Source organism: Thalassophryne amazonica, chromosome 13, assembly GCF_902500255.1.
Source record: "Thalassophryne amazonica chromosome 13, fThaAma1.1, whole genome shotgun sequence".
In the NCBI taxonomy this organism is placed as follows: Eukaryota; Metazoa; Chordata; class Actinopteri; order Batrachoidiformes; family Batrachoididae; genus Thalassophryne; species Thalassophryne amazonica.
In genome coordinates, this window is record NC_047115.1 from 34,897,876 (window position 1) to 34,918,422 (window position 20,547).

At 39.9% G+C, this 20,547-nt stretch overlaps 1 protein-coding gene across 2 annotated transcripts in view; it reads right to left on the reverse strand.

The window, feature by feature from the left end:
• The window catches only part of dlg5a (discs, large homolog 5a (Drosophila)), a 98,355-nt gene extending 82,849 nt beyond the window's left edge, over window positions 1–15,506 (reverse strand). For both annotated transcript variants that reach the window (XM_034185752.1, XM_034185751.1), the window contains exon 1: window positions 14,733–15,506. In XM_034185752.1, the coding sequence (XP_034041643.1) occupies window positions 14,733–15,036 (304 nt within the window). In that variant the 5' untranslated portion in view covers window positions 15,037–15,506. The remainder of the gene's footprint in view (window positions 1–14,732) is intronic.
• Between the last annotated feature and the right edge of the window lie 5,041 nt (window positions 15,507–20,547).

Consider the following 20,547-nt stretch of genomic DNA (forward strand, 5'->3'; position numbering starts at 1 on the left):
TGTAATTTGATTTTTTTTCCAGAAAGTACTGATGTTACTGTTAAAGTACTGTAGTATCATTAAATGTAGTAGTAACGTTAAAATCTCAATGATACTCATCCCTATTCTTTAGGATCAGCTACGGTCCATTACACTATACACTACTGTGCACACATGCATACGACCGCCCTAAATACATGTTGTGCCTGTCTTTGTTACGAATGCCCCTGCACTCACTGGCCTGTCCACAGGAGGTAAAAACCACCTTAAGCACAGAGGAAAAAGTAAAGGTGAAGAGATAAGTGAGATCACCGAGTAACAAACAGACAGACAGACAGATAGATAGATAGATAGAGAAGAGGTCAGGTCCAGCCCATGGGAGATATTTAAAGACAGCAATCGTGACAGTGTGTCAGGGTCATAACTCATTCTGTCTGTCCACTGTGGTTTATGGGGTGGGACAGAGAAACTGGTTGACAGAGGAGACAACACACACAAAAACAGGCCTATGCCCTAGGCTGCTGTACACAGAGCAAACCGCTGACTGGACACTTTGGTTCTGCTCAAATTCTCTAACAGAGCATGTTGTCTCCCTCTCTGCTGCTCCTCTTTCTTTTGCCTTCCACTGTCTCAACCATCAATTTAACCATGTGCAGAAAACAAACCACTCAGTGAAGAAGAACAAGAGAAGATAAACAGACAACCTGACCCAAACAATAACATGGGGGGGGGGGGGGGGGGGGTGTCAAAGTGAAGGCAAACAGAGCAAAAGATTGTGGATTCTGCCTCCTGTCAGGGAGAATTGTGCTGTCCTCTCGGACTGGGTTTAAATCACTGTCAGAGTGCACAGAATCTTTAAAACGAAAAGGGGATGTGACAGTGCATCTTCCTCATCCATTATGAGGGCAAAGGCATAATCCACTGCATGGAATTAATTCAACTCAAATTGGAAGCTGTGATGTCTGTTCGTGTTCATCTACATAATAAAGCTCAAACTTTATTCTCAATGTTCAGAGAGAATCTCCTGCTTGGCAGTTTAATCTGACTTCTGGAATTTGTTAAAATAAGTGAGCCACACTACCCAAGCACACTGGTGTGACAAAAACAGGCTAAATAATGAATGACTCGTTTGGAAGTTCCTGACAGCAGACACAATTGAGTTTGCCTGCAAAAACACTAAGGATATATAAAACCCAAGTTTTAATACAAGTGAGCATCAGTGTCTAGATCTCTGTTATCATACATTCAGCTGTGTGCGTCAATATGCGTATAGCGCGCACACACAGGCTCTGAAGGGACTGAAAAGAGAGACTAGTGAAGCAGGTGCTCACAGATATAAGACTGTTCATTTATTTTCAAGTAATTAAGGCTGAGTGCTACACTCAATACAAGAAGTAATAAAGTTTAAGAAAGCATTAGTGTTCAATCGGGAGTACAGGAAAAACACCTAAGCAATACTTGCAAATGTCTGTGCACTAATAGTAGAACATTGGATCTCTCTCGCCAGACCCCCGCCCCCCCCACACACACACACACACGCACACACTATCTGCACTCACTGGTCACTTAATTAGGTGCACCTTACTACTCCCAGGTTAGACCACATTTTGGATTTCCAAATCCCTTATTTATTCATGGCACAGATTCAACAAGGTTTTGAATCACCTTCCTCAAAAATTTGGTTCATATTACAGGGATGATTCTGGGTAAAAATACCAATGGGCCAAAGGTCCACGCATCATAAAAACAATAGGTCCTTTGCAGCAATGTATGGGCAAGCAATGAGTGCACGCACAGTCTTTATAAATATCACCTTTGAGACTATTCCAAATTCATTCTCCGCCACACGACGTGCACAAGACAGTGCACAAGACAATGCAGCTGCAGATCATTTCTCTGATTCTGGGAGCAATGAGAGACAGTTTCATCAGCCAAGTCCTGAGAGCAAATGCGTCATCCACTATGAGACGATTATTTTATTTTAATATAGTGCGGTGTCAAGCTGGACAAAAGCGGGTCACATTGGCACGACAAGTTGTGCAATTCAGTGCAGGGATCAAATTCGTGCAAGTGTCAAGGTGGCTTGACTTGTTTGGATTATGAGATATTCAAGTTCAACTTCTGTACCTTGACATTGCCTGGCAGTGCCTGGAATAAAATGTGACTCATGAATGATCATCTGCAAAGAAAATGACTGAAACTGGAACAGATCAGATCCGTGTAAACTTTCAACACTAATAATTCAGAATGTGTGAGTGTCAGGGTAAGTTTAATACTTTCGTTAAATAATTTAATGTAAATTAATTTTACTGGCTCAATATCCAGGTAAGAAAGGGTATTTTAACATGTTTTTTTGCAAAGTTTTTTTTCCGTGTGTGTTCATTCACATTTTTACATCCGCACTGAAATGCACACGAAAACATTTGAGATTTGGTCCATATTGTGCCCGGTTAGAAAATGCCGGCTCACTCTCCATGAGGGAACATTTGCATTAGGCAGGCAGCATTGCAACTGCACTCTCTCATACTCATATACAGCTCTATGGGGCAGCCACAGTCCACCAACTCCAGATGCAGAGACACCACCTTGGTCAGGGGCAGAGAAAGGAGTAGACCCTAAATAACTAAACGGTTGCAGGACTGCTGTGTGTTCCAAAGGTTAAAAAGAAGCAAGCAGACCACATAGCTTTCTTTTACCATGCACTTATTCTGTGAAATAGTCTGCCTGCCATTATAAAATAATGTGACTCATTCAATTTGTTCAAATCCAGATTACAGACCCATTTGATCTGTCTTTCATATGACTCAGATATTAGTGTTGTACTCTATATTCATTTTATTACTAAAAATAGAGCAGGGCTCAGTCTCATAACTAAATTCTGGGTCTGTTAGTGAAGCAAAGGGCCAGTTGCCGGCAATCACATTATCACCATGTCTGTTATTCTGCGAGTTGGACATTACAACTAATTGATTCTGCTCACTCTCTGTTTGAGGTGTGGTGATCAGACTCTTCACTGATGGCTGTGGCAGAAAGGAGTATCCAGCTAGTGGTCCACATTAATTAACTATTCTTTTCTGATCTTGTTTGGCATATCTGACAATTCTTTATTGTATTTTGTTCATTTGATTTTTGTTCCTGTTAAGAATCGCTAAGAAATTATTTGATCCATCAACATTAATAGCTTTTTTGCTTAACGATGCCCTTATCGGTTCTTCAGTTCACATTATGGTGGAGCGGCCACTGTTTTTGAGGGTGTGTATCAGGAAAATGTTCATTACTCTACGCTAACTGAAGCAGCGGGTCGCAGCGCTGCTTCACTGCTTGAATCAGCAGGTCCGCAATTACGTCATTAAACCCCCCTCAAAGATATTTAAAGATGTCAATTGTGACTCACCTTCGTACTGATTAAAGTCACTAACTGGGACTCTTGTCTTGTTGCGGACAAGAAACGAGATTCGTTCTCTGTTCCACACCGGAGTTTTTAATTTGTTCCTCATTAACTTTAAATGAGCAGCACATGCGATGGTTCTCTGGACCCAATTCACTGGTTTGTAAACTGAAATTACTGTCTCAGGTAAAGAAAATGTTTTGTGGGACTAACTGCACAGCTCCAAACATGGAAAGACAGATTCCAGTCAGAATGTATAACTTCAAAGCGAATCACCATTTGAAATCAAATGACACCTTTCCAAACGTTGTACAGAAAAACTACAACAGACCAAAACTGTTTTTTCCCCTCCCCAAAATGAGATGTCCTCCATTCATTCAAATTACACTGATCTTGACTTGCAGCGCAGCCAGCTGAAAGACTGCAGCTCAGTGGCTATGGAGTTAAATTTGTCTTGTTAATACCTGAAAGGAAACGCTTTTAACAAAAACTACAGATTTTGTTTTTATTTATGTCCAGAGATCAAGTACAGATTTTGTTTTTACAACCCCAATTCCAATTAAGTTGGGACGTTGTGTAAAATGTAAATAAAAACAGAATACAATGATTTGCAAATCCTCTTCAACCTATATTCAATTGAATACACCACAAAGACAAGATATTTAATGTTCAAACTGATAAACTTTATTGTTTTTGTGCAAGTATTTGCTCATTTTGAAATGGATGCCTACAACACATTTCAAAAAAGCTGGGACAGTGGTATGTTGACCACTGTGTTACATCACTTTTCTTTCTAACAACACTCAATAAGCATTTGGGTACTGAGGACACTATTTGTTGAAGCTTTGTAGGTGGAATTCTTTCCCATTCTTGCTTGATGTATGACTTCAGTTGTTCAACAGTCCGGGGTCTCCATTGTCATATTTTGCGCTTCATAATGCGCCACACATTTTCAATGGGCAAAAGGTCTGGACTGCAGACAGGCCAGTCTAGAACCTGCACTCTTTTACTATGAAGCCACGCTGTTGTAACATGTGCAGAATGTGGCTTGACATTGTCTTGCTGAAATAAGCAGGGACGTCCCTGAAAAAGACAAGTTGAAAGAAAGTTGTTTGGATGGCAGCATGTGTTGCTCCAAAACCTGGATGTACCTTTCAGCATTGATGGTGCCATCACAGATGTGTAAGTTGCCCATGCCATGTGCACTAACACACCCCCATACCATCCCAACTTTTTTGAAATGTGTTGCAGGCATCCATTTCAAAATGAGCAAATATTTGCACAAAAACAATAAAGTTTATCAGTTGGAACATTAAATATCTTGTCTTTGTGGTGTACTCAATTGAATATAGGTTGAAGAGGATTTGCAAATCATTGTATTGTGGTTTTATTTACATTTTACACGTCTCAACTTCATTGGAATTGGGGTTGCATTTATGTCCAGAGATCTAGGATCCAGTGACCATGTATAGATTTTTTTTATTTTTAGTTATGTCCAGAGATCAAGGATCCAGTGACCAATTTCATGTTTCTTTATTTTAACACTCAATAAAATATTATTGACATAGAAAACATGTAAAGCCTGCTTTTAGTACACAGAAAATTCAAAGGAGGTACTGATAAGGGAATCGAAAAATCAGATCGATTTTGGCATAGATAGATAAAAAAAAAAATTTCCTTTCCACTGTTACATAGACAACCTATGAGGTATTGTCTGTAGGGCCAGTGAAATACAGTAATACCATGGTCATCAAAGCAGTTACTAGTAGTTTTGGCACTGTGGCCAGGTGCCATGGTCTGCCGGAAAAGGAAATCAGCATTGCCATAAAGCTCGTCAGCAGACTGAAGCATGATGTGCTCTAAAATCTCTTGGCAGTCTGCTGTGTTGACTCTGAACTTGATAAAACACAGTGGAACAACTCCAGCAGATGGCATGGCACCCCAAATCATCACTGACCCTTGAAACGTCAGGCAACTTTGATTCTGAGCCTCTCTGGGACCTTGAATTCCAAATTAATGCAAAATTTATTTTCATCTGAAAAGAGGACTTTGGACCATTGCTCAATGCTCAACTTATTTTCTCAAAAGCGACTAGCGACAAATCTAAGGACTTTTCCTGGTGTCACTGGAGACTTTTCTGGTGTTTGGCGACTCAGATCTAGTCTCTGTTTTCACTGAGTGGCAGCGGATCTCCCCACCGCCACTGCTGCTGCAAAGCACTGAGCAGAGGGATATCTACAATCCTCCGCGTTCAAACACGCACGTGTGACACCTTCGCGGATGTTGCTGCATTGAATGTCAAACCTGACTCTGACTCGTTCAGCCTAGTTACCTCGTATGCTGTGCTGTAATAGTATCCAGAATATGAGGTTCCCTGTCCTTGAGAAGTTATGTTATTTTGAAGAGTGATGGCCAATTTTAATAGAAAAATAAATAAACCAAGAATCGCTTTTTTGTCTCACTTTTTTTTTTTTTTCCCAAAAACTGTATTTAAAAAATACATTAATAGTAAATGAACAAAGGACAAGGCCAAAATAGAAAGAGATAGAAAAAAATACATTAATTGTAAAATAACAAAAGTAAAGGGTTTTTTTTAACATTAATTCTCTTTCAAAAAAATTCCTTATAGAGCGTGACAGTTTTATGACATTTGGGAGGATCTATAAGCTTAATACTGCTTATATATTGTTCAAATTCAGCCAGAAATCTGTGTAAATTCCTTTTCAGTACTCTGCATTTATGAATATGGAATTTAATGTATAATTAAATTCCATATTCCATAATTAAATGATAATGTATTCAGTGATCTCTCAAACAATATTTTTTTCCTACATCTGTTATGACATCATAAGATGCAAATAATATGCAAATTAGCCGATGGGGTCTAGCTATTTCTGGTGACTTTTCGTACAGCCAATAGCTACTTTTCGTACTGAGGAGTTGGCAACACTCAGCCCTAGTAAGGCACTTCTGACATGGCTGGTTCAGGAGTGACTGGACACTAGGAATGTGACACTTCTACCCCAATTCTTGGACACGTGTGCGCATGGTGGCTTTTTGATACACCGACTCCAGCCTCAGTCCACTCCTTGTGAAGCTCCCCAAAGTTCTTGAACCATCTTTAAGAATCTTCTCAATGCTGTGGTCATCCCTGTTGCTTGTACATCTTTTCCTACCAGTCATCATTCCATGAATATGCTCTGATACAGCACTCTGAATAGCTGGCCCCTTCAGCAATGACCTTCTGTGGCTTACCCACTTTGTGGAGGGTGTCTGTGAGTGTCTCTTCCACAACTTTCAAGTCAGCATTGTTCTTTACGACTGTGCTTGTGTGTACTGAACAAGATCAAGTTTCATGGTATTTATATGGCAGAAAGTGTTAACCAAACTTAAAATTAAATACTTAATATTCTGAGATATGAATTATTTTTCCTAATTTTTGGAGCTGAAGGATGTAATTATCTAACAAAAAAAAAAAAAGATCTTTGAAACATTTTATTTATGCCTTATGATTCAAGTATATATAAATTTTTCACTTTCTGAAGATAAATTTTTTTTCAGATGAACCTGTATACACTGGCTGCAAAACTAAATCACAAATGTAACACTAAGAAAAGAGAATAGTTTGTGTGGATCACTATCTCACTAACCTTTAAGAAGTCTGCACTCATTTCATAAACTAGATGCAAGGTTTTATTTTTCATCTCATTCTCTCAGCCTTAAAAAAGAACCCCGAAACACACTCATGTATGTTTCTCTGGAATGTAGAGTTTACCAGTGAGTGTGTACAGCACATACGGGGGAAAAAAATAAAAAGACATTTAGCATATTTAAAAAAAATCCCAAAGACTAGGTTCACGCAGTTTCAACATAAGTAACTTCTCTGCTGACAACTGCATTGTTGTCCTGTCGGCTGCTCCCGTTTTGTTCGGGGTCGCCACAGCGAATACAGCCATACATCCGCATTAGTATCTGGCACAAGTTTTACGCTGGATGCCCTTCCTGACGCAACTCCAGTTTTACCTGTAGAAATACACACAGCCGCTGGCGTTCCGAAGAGATCTCCCATCCAAGTACTAACTAGATCCTGCACTGCTTGGCTTCTGAGATCTGACAGAATCAGGCGTACACAGAGCAGACCGACTCTACTGGCAACTGGATGATTACTGCAAGAATATATTTCATTAACAGCAAAATTTTATGACCACATTCGTCAGAATCCTCCCAGTCACCACTGGCAGATCGCATGTGCAGCCACTATGTTCTTAAAATTTGACTCCAAACCTCCTGCTGAAGCATTTCAAAACAAACGGCGCCCGGGATAGACATGGCCCGTGGGCCGCAAATTAGCGGCCCCGATTCAAGCTCTGTACAGTGGCCAACTTAACAAGGCGCTTTCCAAGAAAACCATCACACCAATCATCAAAGCAGTATACCTTCTTTTTAAAAAAAAACAAAAAAAAAAACAATTACACTTTCCCTTCAACAACACAGATGATTGGTGTGAAACAGGAGTTAAGAGTTTTATTGGCACCAATGTATCGCGCAAACAGTGAGAGAGCATTCCATGAAAATAAAAATAAGTAAGTAAAAAAAAAAATAAACATCTGAGGGAGATGGTAGAGGAGAATGTTGATAGAAGTTGTTACTTAAAGCTCTGACTGCTAACTTTAGTTGATGCTGGAGAGTAGGATGTTTAACAGGAGTTTTCAACACTGCACTGATGTCAGCTGACCTCTGGTAAGATGATAATAATAATAATAATAATAATAATAATGGCGGCACAGTGGTTCAGTGGTTAGCACTTAACTCACAGCAAAGAGGCTGTGGGATCGCTTGCCGCCTGCACTGTAAAAAAACTGACCAACATTTACTCAAAAAAAATTGTGGCAACAAAGTGACACACAATATAATTGAATACATTTTAAGTTCTACAATTTTGATTAAAAAGTACTGAAAACATTAACTAAACCTAAAAAAAAAAAGTTGAAATATGTTGGACTTAGTAATAGCACGCCAAATGATTGGTTATATTGCCAAAAAATATTTAGTAAATCCTATTCAATTTCACAAGGAAAGCTCATTCATATTTACTAAGTATCTAAGCAAAAATATTATAGATTTACGAAATATCTGGGGGAAATTTCAATTTATACAGCACCAAATCACAAAGTTCCCTTAAGGTGCTTCACACAATTAAGGTCTAACCTTACCAACCCCTAGAGCAAGCACACAGGAAACTGATTCATACTTACTGATAATTAACTGGGTGAAATTGATTTGCATTTACTACATATCTGCATAAAAATGATTTGGATTAAGTAAATAAAATAAACTCATATTCTAGCACAAAGGTAAGTAAGGCCCTTCAGCTCCTCCCTTGTTTTCACTCTGGGTCGCCACAGCAGATCCAAGGTGCACCTGCATGTTGATTCTGGCACAATTTTTTCAATGGATGCCTTTCCTGACGCAAGTCCACCTTACATGGAGAATCGTGTCAGGGTTTGAACCAGGAACCTTCGCACTGAAACCAAGCACACAATTAATCTATTCAATATTATTTAATAGATTAAAAGTCCCGTAATACAAATTAAAACTTAAAATTAAAACAGTTATTTTAGGTACAGATAAATAAGAACAATGGTGTAAATGTATTGAATTAAGCAACAATGTGCTAGAATACAAGTCAGACAGGGGTGGTGGCCCAGTGATTAGTGTGCTTGGTACAAACCCCACCCCTGCCGCATTTCTCCATGTAATGTGGACTTGCCTCAGGAAAAGCATCCAGTGTAAAAATTGTGCCAGGAAACAACATGCAGGTCCACCTTGGATCTGCTGTGGCGACCCCGAGTGCAAACAAGGGAACAGCTGAAGGTTCTTACTTTTTTGCTAGAATATGAGTTGATATGATTTATTTTATTTAGTTAATCCAAATTATTTTTATGCAGATATGTAGTAAATGTAAATCAATCTCACCCATATAATTAATAAATATACATCAATTTCACCTAGATTTTCAATAAATATGAATCAATTTTCCCCAGATATTTAGTAAATCCACCACCATATCACTTAAAAAAAAAAAAAAGAAAAAAAAAGTTACTCCACAGAAGAGTGTGTGATAGGGAAAGGGAAAGCCACAATCAAAGTGCTGCAGATGAACTGAAATGACTGGCATCCAAATTAATTAATTTTGGCATCATTTTAAAAATAAAACAAATTTTAATGAGGCTGAGGTTCCCGTTAACCCTCCAGCCCCGCCAGGCCTATAAAAGCATTGGGGAAATACTGTAGTAGGTCTCCAAATCTGCTCCCTGCTTTTTGAAAGCAAGGCTCATCCTGCAATCAGGCCCTCAGGGCGTGACGTTGGTTGTGAGAAAGCCACCAGCTTCAGTCATTTAGACAAAGCAAAACAGGCAGAACTAGATGAGACTTTCACACTTGGTTGCCTTTAGTGTCTGTGCAACAAACAAAACTGCTCCAACAGAGGCAGTTGTTGCAAAGAGAGTCCAATGAATAGCCCTGAAATTAAGCTTTACTAACCAATTACAAGACACCCCGCCCACCAAAAAACACCTTACTTCTGTGCATGTGAAATTATGTGTTTTTAATTTTTTTTCCCTCCAAATATCAAACTGTAATCTCTGTCATGCTGCAGATTAATAAGCATGTAAGGACAGATTGTGCACAGGTGGATATGGACCAACATGCTCGCTGCAAACCAACTGTCATGGAAACATGTCAGCTTCCAAATATACCACAACAACATCATGCCACTGATTATGGTTGTTGGCTATCAGTGAAATTATTTTGCTTTTATCTTCTAATATGAGAATAACAGATTTAACAGAAATTAGCTTTGTATACATCCAAACGTACGCCATAATGTGCACTGGCTGTGCTTTTTAGAACACCTTTTAAGGCCGGGAAGCAAAAACAGCACTGGATGAATTAATTACAAACTGTGCAATAGCTCTACAGGTCCAAGGGCATATCGTTTTTATAATGTAGAACGTTTTGTACACTTTGAAAAAAGTGTACATGGAGTTCCTTGTCGTTTTTCCCTCCATACGGGGTCATCTTTGGGGGAAAAAAAAAAAAAAAAAAATCTGTTGTCATATCCATTTCATAGGTGTCTGTATATGTACAAACTACACTACTACTCCAAAAAAATTAGGTCTGATCAGGTTTGTTCTGGACTTCAGCAACACATCTTACAAGTCCTGTTTGCCCCACTGACCTCTTCCATTCTGTAGCACTGTGTACCATAACAACGGCGTGTGCTTCTGAGCTTTGAACTGACGCTATTCACAGGCTGCATTCAACACTAAAAACACTACAGACTAAGTTACCAAATTATTGATCGACAATGTTTGTGATATATCTATATATAAAACGATAAGTCGATATAGTAATTATCGTGACAGGCCGACCTGCTGCCACCTATTATTTCATGTGTAGAACACCTGTGTGCTAGGCAACACACCCACACAGTGTGTAGGAGACACAAGGTGGAACAACCTGTATCTTGTCAAGCAACAGCAGCACCTTTCTATTTAAAGCAGCACATACAGAAACACGTCACTTCTTACCGTGTTTTCACCCCTCCCTTGTTTGGAAGGCTTGGCTCAGATTTGGTGTGTTTTCCACTCCATTCACTTTCACTTGGCCTTATGAAAAGTAGCAACTTCATTCAAAACTGCAGCAACATAACTGGCCTGGGACTCAATTTTGCTGTCAAACTACACTACAGAATAACTTGTGGGTCAATGGGGAGTCTGGCCTCAAAAATATGGTCAAATAACATACATAAGCTTAAGAAAATGCAGAGCTTTATGTTGTATAGTTTTGTATGAAAGCATTTAATTTATGCATCTTCAGGACTAATCGGATCCTGTGGATATGGTGGAATCTTGTGAGGATAGTGTTAGCTCTAATACTAGCACCTCAGCTTAGTGACAGACTGCTCCCACCCCACCAATCCACTGAGCAATTTCCAGATATTGCTGCTATGACCAATATCCTGGCATATAAACACAGCACTTATTACGAGTGAGTAGACAGTGACTTCTCATATTTTTTCTCCACTTCTCACTAATACCATGTGAAAGCAAAGAAAACCAAGGGATATGTCAAACATTGGTCACACAGGTGTGAAATAAAGGACTACACTATACACCAATAAAACCATTTTTAGTCTAACTAGGGGGTCTCTGTCCAGAATCAATATAACCACAGTTTAAGGAAAGAACTGATTTTTTTTTTTTGGGGGGGGGGAGGTGTCATATTATGAGCCCAATGACAGAAACTTGCAGGAAACAAGACTATAAATACACACCCTGTTTCGTCTTTTCCAAAACACAATTCCTGTGGCCCAGCAGAGGGCAAAATATATTGCAGACCTGACATTACCCTTGTTTCAAATTCATTCATTTTCTGTCACTTAACGGGGTTGCAGTGGCAATAGATCAAGCAGCTCATCCCACACATCCCTAACCTTATGTAATTTCAAATAGATAAGAAAAAAAATGGAAACCATGAGAACTTTTCCACTAATCAAACTGAGTACTGACAATTATTTCAGAGCTCTACCGAAGCAATGGAATAATGGTGCTGCGCCCATCATATTATGATCTCAGTGCCATCATGCCATAATCCAAAAGGACACCCCACGGTTCAGAATGCATGTGTTCTGTAGGTTACATGTGTGTGATTGTGTTATGTTTTTAAAAAGTGATAACTGCGCTAATTTCAATGTAGTCGCTGCTTAAAAAAAAAAAAAAAGAGAGAAAACGGGCTGCCACTGTGAGTGAGCAGTCATGAATGCAGTCTGTTAAAAACAGCTAGAGACAGCTTGGTGCATGCTCATAAGTGTCTCATCAATGCAGTAATGATGGAAAATGTGAGTGGAAGAAATACAGCTGCATGTTCAGGCAGCCTGTGGTGTTTCAGCTGCACGTCCACACAGTCGGGTTAAAATGGCATTGCGATCCGACTTCTGCAGACACCAGGATTTGCACACATCTGGATCCAAAGTCCTCTCAAAAAATTCAGTGTTGAGGGTGATGTATTTGTCGTCTCTCCTCTGTATGGTCTTGAGCTCACTGACCACTTGAAGCTCTTGCACAACAGAGAGAGAGAAAAAAAAAAAAAAAAAAACAGTACAATGAAGATCATTTGTTGTAATGTTAGGGGGACGTTGACATCACGTAGTGACAGCCAGGTGCAGCGCTTCCCGCGGCGGGGGTTGCTCTGCACCCAACCTGACTTCCAGCACCATTATGCTCTAAATTTCTGGGGAGAGCCTTGTACTTATTTACAGGAGTGGCAACCACAGCAAAAATAAATAAATAAATAAAAACTGCATGTTTCAAGGTCGAGATGTGTTGACCATTTGCAAATCAAGCATAAGGCAGGCAAAGGCGAGAAGGTAGAGATGCTGTTGCACAGTCTCTCTTGGCCGAAGCAGGGTCAGGGTAATCAAAACAAGAGGTAACAGTGCCCAAAAAATAATGTAAATTACCCAGAAATGCAATGTGGTATCAAATCAGCTCCTCATTCTCAACTGGGCCTCTAAAATACATCACCTCTGTCTACGCAGTAGACATTTTAGGCTGTTGCTATTGAAACGTTAAAGGGTTCCCAGTTCAAGACCACCCCTGCCCATGTTCCATGGGACACAGAGTTGTGTCAGGAAAGGTATCCATCATAAAACGTGTGCCAAATGATATAGTATGATACAGTACGCAAACTGCAAATTGGTATTAGTCCAGCACCCAATTATCACAGTTCATCCACAACAACCAGCTAACTCCACATTTTTCAGCTTGAAATTCATCAATCGAGCGTTGTTGCGTTGTTTGGCACATGCGCAATAAGTACTCCGGAATTCCCTCGCATGGAACGCCTTGGTATGCAAAACTGCAAGTGAGCAGTTCGTTGACATGCATGCTCTGTAAGTTACTTAGACATGGCAGAATCTATGGATAACACTGCAACAAATGTCTGTAAGTTGCCCAAAGAAGGGGGGCAAAGTCCCTTAAACGTGTCCCAGATGTAACAATAAGACCATATTTAGTAGAGAACACTATACTGTTGAATATTGGAATAATGCTTTGCCCCCCAAGCTGATGACAGAAATGAGACTTCATGCTTAAGGTGCCCTGACACTTGCACGACTTTGATCCGCACACATCGTCGTGACGATCCTACCCACTGTGTTCCCAGCTGGACGCCGTGCTTTGTTCCCCTGGCTGCCACGTATATAAAATAATTATTTTGTATAATTTTCTGTCGGACTTGGCTGTTGAAAACAGCTCTGATCACTTCCGGAATCACAGCGGACTGCTCCAGCTGCAGCTTTTCTGTCTCTCTCACAGGTGCATGCTTAATGTGGTGGAGAATGCATTTGGAACAGTCTAAAAAGGGAATTATTTTTAATGTTTATATTGTAAATAGCTTGGTAAAACAGTTGCCTGTTCATTCCTTCTTGTGTGCAGCTGTAAAAGTACGTTTACGATAGATTTAACGTCTCGTTAAATAGTTCAGACAGGCTGCGTGCTGATGCAATCACTCGCAGTGTTTTTGAATTGTTTGCGCAATGTTCAGATCATTAATGCATGATGGAGATTTTGAATGTTTTCTTTGCGCATGTGCACAGTTTACAACGAGTTTAAGACGAGTTTACTCTTGTGCGCAGCAGAGTGCATGGAAATGAGCGAATCAAAGTCGTGCAAGTTTAAGGCCACCTTTAGTCTCATGAGACTTATACACCACTGAGAATGCGCATTCAGATTGTAACATCGGTCCATTGCCATCTGGACAGCTTCAACCCCATGATGTCCCCATTTATCTCACAATAATCATGGCAGCTTGTTACCAGATGCCCTACGATCACACGACATTTTGTTATTGGACGCTGTTTGATCAGCACGGTTTGTTAATGGATGGATGCCCTACAATCACAGTGTTTTGTCATTGGACGCCATTTGATCAGCACGGTTTGTCAATGGATGGATGCCCTACGATCACAGTGTTTTGTCACTGGACACCGTCTGATCAACACGGTTTGTCAATGGATGGATGCCCTACAATCACAGTGTTTTGTCACTGGACGCCATTTGATCAGCACGGTTTGTCAATGGATGGATGCCCTACAATCACAGTGTTTTGTCACTGAATGCCGTATGAAGTGACAGAATACAGTACTACACAACACCAATTTTATCACAATATAGGAGCATCTAAAAAGTATAAACATATTGTTGCAGAGGACCACCCAAATTGCTCCTTGTGGCAAATGGGTGTACAAAGGCTGTTACAGGCTTGAAGCTATTAATGACTAGTTAATTACGTCAGTTCCTACCAGTGGAGTGGTCCACGGGTCCTCCGCCGTTGTGGCTCAACAGAGCAGAATGCAGGTCGGGGTAAGCCTTCTCCAGGGCCACACACAGGTCCAGGAAATGGTCGCTCTCCTTGTTCATCAGCATCTTCAAAAGGTGATCCACTTTCTCAGCGCTGGACGAGCAATTCTGATCCAATTCGAACCTATCGAGTTGGCTCAAGGTACCAGAAACGATCAGCAGCTCGATCACACGGTCGGCATCCGTTATGGACTCCAGCAAGTTCTGGTGGCACTGGTCGAGCAACTCTTTGTGCTTTGGCTCCATTGCTATCCGCTGCTGTAGTTCCGTAGCTTCGCAGCTAACACACAGACAAGTGGATAGAATGTCCTCACCGATCAAAAGTACCGAGCGATTACTGAACGAAACTTATCGCGGCTTACAGAAGTTCGCCGGAGCCACCGCGGCATTAGGTTGCACGGCAGAACAATTTTTACAGCATAATGAAAAAGGCACAAGAAGCCATATTTGTTGTCCAAGGCTGTTGACTGCTTTAAACACTCACTCACAGCGATACATTTTTCCATTTTACGCGAGGGTGGCTGTTCGGCTTGCTCTTGGTTTCCTCGCGGAGTACGCTTAACCCGAACACATTTTCCTCTTCTTATGTGTCATTTAATGCGTCGTTCTCCGACTCAGCTGCTGGAGAAACTATCGTAACTCCACCGCTGCTCCTCACGGTGTATCCTCCTCCGCCATGTCTAAGTAACTCAGCAGCTGCTGCTCGCTGTCACTCAACGCTCCCCTCGATGGCCATATAAAGAATAAAAAGGCGGGGTTTTACTGAAACCACACCCACCTCTTCTTCAATGGGCGTTCTCATCGGCCGTAGTACGTCGAAAATCCCAGGCGGAAAAAAAAGATAAGAATGAATAGATTCAGTTTATTACCTGCTCAGCGGACCAAAGAAATATTTGTTTTCTTCATTATTAATCTGACAAAAGACACGTGATCTACATTATCTCAGTGCACCCAGCTGCAAACAGGTACTGGACTCAGCTGGGGATGTAACCTGTGTCAGACTGGCATCCCTTCCAGGGGGAGTCATAAAGTCTCTTGCGTTGTCTGATTGTACACCTTTTTTATTGAGCTATGTATCAGTCAGTGTTTAATTAAGAAGCATTAATAGTAAAACTATTCCATATACCCAGGAGATGCATCTGAAAAACCAGACACTTTTCAGGTCTATAAATTAGTCATTACTGTACCTTTAAATAGAAAGAAGCTGTTGCTTGCCATGCCTTCTCTCCATCCAGAAAGGGAAGACCAACACAGCATCGAATACATTTATGTACTGACTTGATTACTGCATACTACTCAACTGTTACTGTAGTACGTACTAGAAGTAAGCCAGCAAAAGGAAGAGAGACAATTTGGAAGGATTACGTCACCACCATCTTATTACCTGTCCCTTGACTCAGATGTTTCATTCATTTCTTCAGTTTCATTTTTATGCTGATGACCTCCAGATTTATATGCCAGTTGTGCCTAATAATACAAGTGCTTTGGAGTCCATACATAACTTTTTAAAGGATATTAAGGACTGGCTGGCTCAGAATTTTCTGCACCTTAATGAAGCCAAAACAGAGTGTATTCTGTTTGGAGCTAAAACTGACTCTGACCCAGATCTTGGCTCCCTGGCTCCTTATCGTAGGGCTATGGTAAGGAACCTTGGTGTGCTGTGTGACGACTGTTTAAAATTTGAGAAACAAATTGACAGTGTGGTAAGTGCCAGTTTTTTCCAGCTGAGACTCCTGGCAAAAGTCAAACCCTTTCTAAGCCAAAAGGACCTTGAAAAGGCTATGCATGCTTTTATCAGCTCCCGGATTGACTACTGCAATGCACTTTATGTTGGTATCACTCAAGGCTCCCTAAACCGACTCCAACTGGTCCAGAATGCTGCTGCTCGTCTGTTGACCAACACCAGGAAGCACAGCCACATCACTCCTGTACTTTACTCCCTGCACTGGCTTGTAAATAATAGGACTAAAAACAGGTTTACTATCGAAAAATTGAAAAATGAAAATGGCATGATTATTGATAATGATGAAGAAATTGCTGTTGAGTTAAATCGTTTTTCCAGTCGGTCTTTGTGAATGAAGAAGATAAAAGCCTGATCTGGTTTAATGATTTTATTAAATGCATTTACGGCGAACAGTATGTGATCCCTTTAATTTTTATGGTCAGATTGTTGAACATCATGTTTTAGATGACATATTTTTCTCACCTGAAGACGTGAAAAAGTTGTTGCTTCAGATGAATGCTAATAAGTCGATGGGTCCGGACGAAATACATCCTCGAGTTCTTAAAGAGTCGGCTGAGGCCATCTATTTACCCTTATTTTGCATTCTTAGGCAATCTTTTGACCAATGTAGACTTCCTGACATTTGGAAGAGGGCCAGTGTGACCCCAATTTTCAAGAATGGTGAAAAGACCATAACAGGTAATTACAGGCCTGTGAGTCTGACATCACAGGTTTGCAAATTATGTGAAAAAAATCATTCGAGATAAGCTTGTAATCTTTATAGAAAAAGTGCTCTCGAACGATCAGCATGGTTTTCGAAGGGGCAGATCCTGTCTCACTAATTTACTTGTTACTCTTGAAGAATGGACGCAAATGTATGACGAGGGCTTACCCTTTGACGCCCTGTATCTCGATTTTCGAAAAGCATTTGACTCTGTGCCGAGTGCCAGACTCATTTATAAACTGCGAAAGTACGGTATAGAAGGAAGACTTTGTAATTGGATAGAAAAAATTTTAAGTGACAGGGAACAGAGAGTTTGTATGAATGGTGTGAAGTCCTCTTGGACGAAGGTCACCAGTGGTGTCCCCCAGGGATCGGTCATAGGGCCGATATTGTTTTTGCTTTTTATTAATGATTTGCCATGTGCAATAAAGTCAAATTGTAAAGTTTTCGCCGATGACACAAGGTGTATCACCCCATCCTTTCTTTAGCTGATGGGGAAGAACTCCAGTCAGACATAGATTCATGGCTTGGTCTGAAGAATGGTTACTTGGGTTTAATGAAGGAAAATGTAAAGTTCTCCATACTGGTAGAAAAAATCCATGTTACGATTATTTTATGAATGAAAAACAATTAGAAGTGGTTTCAGAAGAAAGAGACCTAGGAGTGTTGATTTCTAAGGACTTATCCTTTTCTCGCCACATTGCTCTTCGGCAGCTAAGGCCAACATAATTCTTGGGATGATAAAAAGGGCCTTTTTGTTTATTGACAAAGACTCCTTTCTTCTTTTATACAAAACGTTTCTTCGTCCTCACCTTGAATATTGTGTGCAGGCATGGTCACCATATTTGCAGAAAGACAAAAATATTTTAGAGAAAGTACAGAGAAGGGCCACTAAGTTGGTTCCAGAATTTAAAGATTTGTCTTATGAGGATAGGCTCTTGCAGCTTGGTCTCACAAGTCTTGAAGACAGATGAACTCGAGGTGATTTGATTGAAATATACAAAATTTTGCATGGTTTTGAGAATGTTGACCCCACTGTATTTTTTGAATTGAGAAGGTATACTGGCCTCAGAGGTCATGAATTGTGCTTGGAAGTTAATAGATCTAGATTAAATGTGAGGAAAGAATTCTTTAGTAACCGAGCAGTAAAGATCTGGAATAGTTTGCCACCTGAAGTGGTCTTATCCTCAAGTACAGATATTTTTAAAGCAAATTATGATCTGTATTATAATGAATGCCACCAGATTTTAATTGTTAATAGCTGTTTTTATTGAATGTTATGATTTATGATGTGTCATTATATGCAATCATGTATACAAATATTTTACACAGTAAAATGAATTATGAATTATAAATTATGAATTATATATTATATTCCAATTCTAAGGTGGAACTATGCCAGTATACAAAGGTATATCTAAATATCTAAAAAGGAAGAGTAAAATAGGAGAGTAGAAAAGTGTAGAGTAGAGCCGTAGAGCCACTTAGGTGCCTGGTCTTGAGAACCAGGGATGGTAGGTTAAAAAGCTTTTTTATCCCATGGGAAACCTCCCTACCCACCCAAGCAGCTCAAGAAAAAGGTATATATAATATAATAAGTAATATCTAAGACATAAGAAGGATAAGACATCACAGGAGAAGATTGTAGTATAGGTAATTTTGTATGTAGACTAGTAGTAAAATCAAATATAGTTAGTAGGCTAAGCTATAGAAGCAGAAGCTATGAGTGTGTGAGTGTACTGGTATCTATCTAAAGTAACTCTGTTAGCATACTATAGGAAAATAAGAAGTATAATCATTATGCTATCAAGTGGAAACCTAAGAACCTAGGTACTATATATTGATATCTTTAAAGGAACACATAAACTGATGAATCATTAAAAATCTACACCATGTAAAATAGAATTGTGAATGGCAAAAATAAGCTAGTTATAGTAGAAGAGCTAAATTAGGCGTGAATAAGCCAACTGTACCCAGCAAGATAACACGATAAACAAAAACGGTAATTAGTGTAAACAGTATGATAGCGTAGTTAAACCTACAGTGCATGTCTGCTATCTTTGAATTTTCTCTACTAGTTCTTCATCTTCTTTTACCAGGCTCCAGCTGCCTGCTTGTATACTATGAAGGTAGTAGATCTATTGGGTACCGTGCCTACTGAGTAGTCAAACATCCTGTGGATTGTAACAGCTGGTTGAGAATATCAGGCAATATGAGCCTGAACATTCAGTATGAGTGTTATTTTTCATTTATTCATTTTCTATACCCGCTTACTCCATTCAAGGGTCATGGGGGGAATGAGCTTATCCCAGCAGCTGTATAGGGCTGTGTGTTACTTTTGCTGACATGAAAATTTATATTTACAGAACAAACAATGCAGAAAAACACTTTGGTTATTGGAAATTACATCATTACATAGTTGGTCCAGCAGAGGGTGCAATGGCATTGTTTATAATGCTGTCAAGCATAACTGGGATACATAACTTGGTCACATTAGGTACAAGAAACAGAGGCAATCAAGCAGTAACCATTCATTTTCAAGCAGAGTTATTGTTTTACAATGAGAAGAGACAAGCAGCCAATATGCCGTCAGCTAGGCAAGGCCAAAATAGATGAGAAATCTATGTTATGCTAATACTGAGTGATGCAACATGGTGTCTGCCAGTCCAAGTGAAGCATGTACATTGGTTGATTGCTGGTTATATTTAGAGTTATGTATTTATAATAAAGTTCATGTTTAAACTATAAACATCAAGCCTCAATTATGTTTTTTGTTGTTGTTGTTATTATAAGGGTTTGAGAATGAAATGTTAGGAATCACTGCTAATTTTTGTGTATATATTGGCAGATATGGCGATAGACTGGCATCCTGTTCGCCTCTCACCCTGTGACTGCTGGGAAATGCTGCTTCCCAGTGACCCTTGATTGGAGTAAACAAGTATAGAAAGCAATGAATGACTATCAGCAGATGTGTCACTACTGCAAACATTGTACTCTCTAATATCTCTAACAGACCCCCAAAAATACATATCTGTCAGGCTCTAATCAGAATCAGAACCAGAATCAGAATAGCTTATGACTGCTGGGATAGGCTCCAGCTCCCCGCGACCTTTAATTGGACTAAGCGGTTGAAGATGAGTGTGTGTGTGCCAAGTATCCAAAGAATACAAGGAATTTGACTTCAGTTTGAGCTGCACTCTCTCTATACGGCATGTATAAATATGCACTAAACACCGAATAATTCACAGTAAAACATAATTGAAATGTGGTATCCTGTCAGTCTGAGGTGGTAAGATGCAGCACCGGGGCC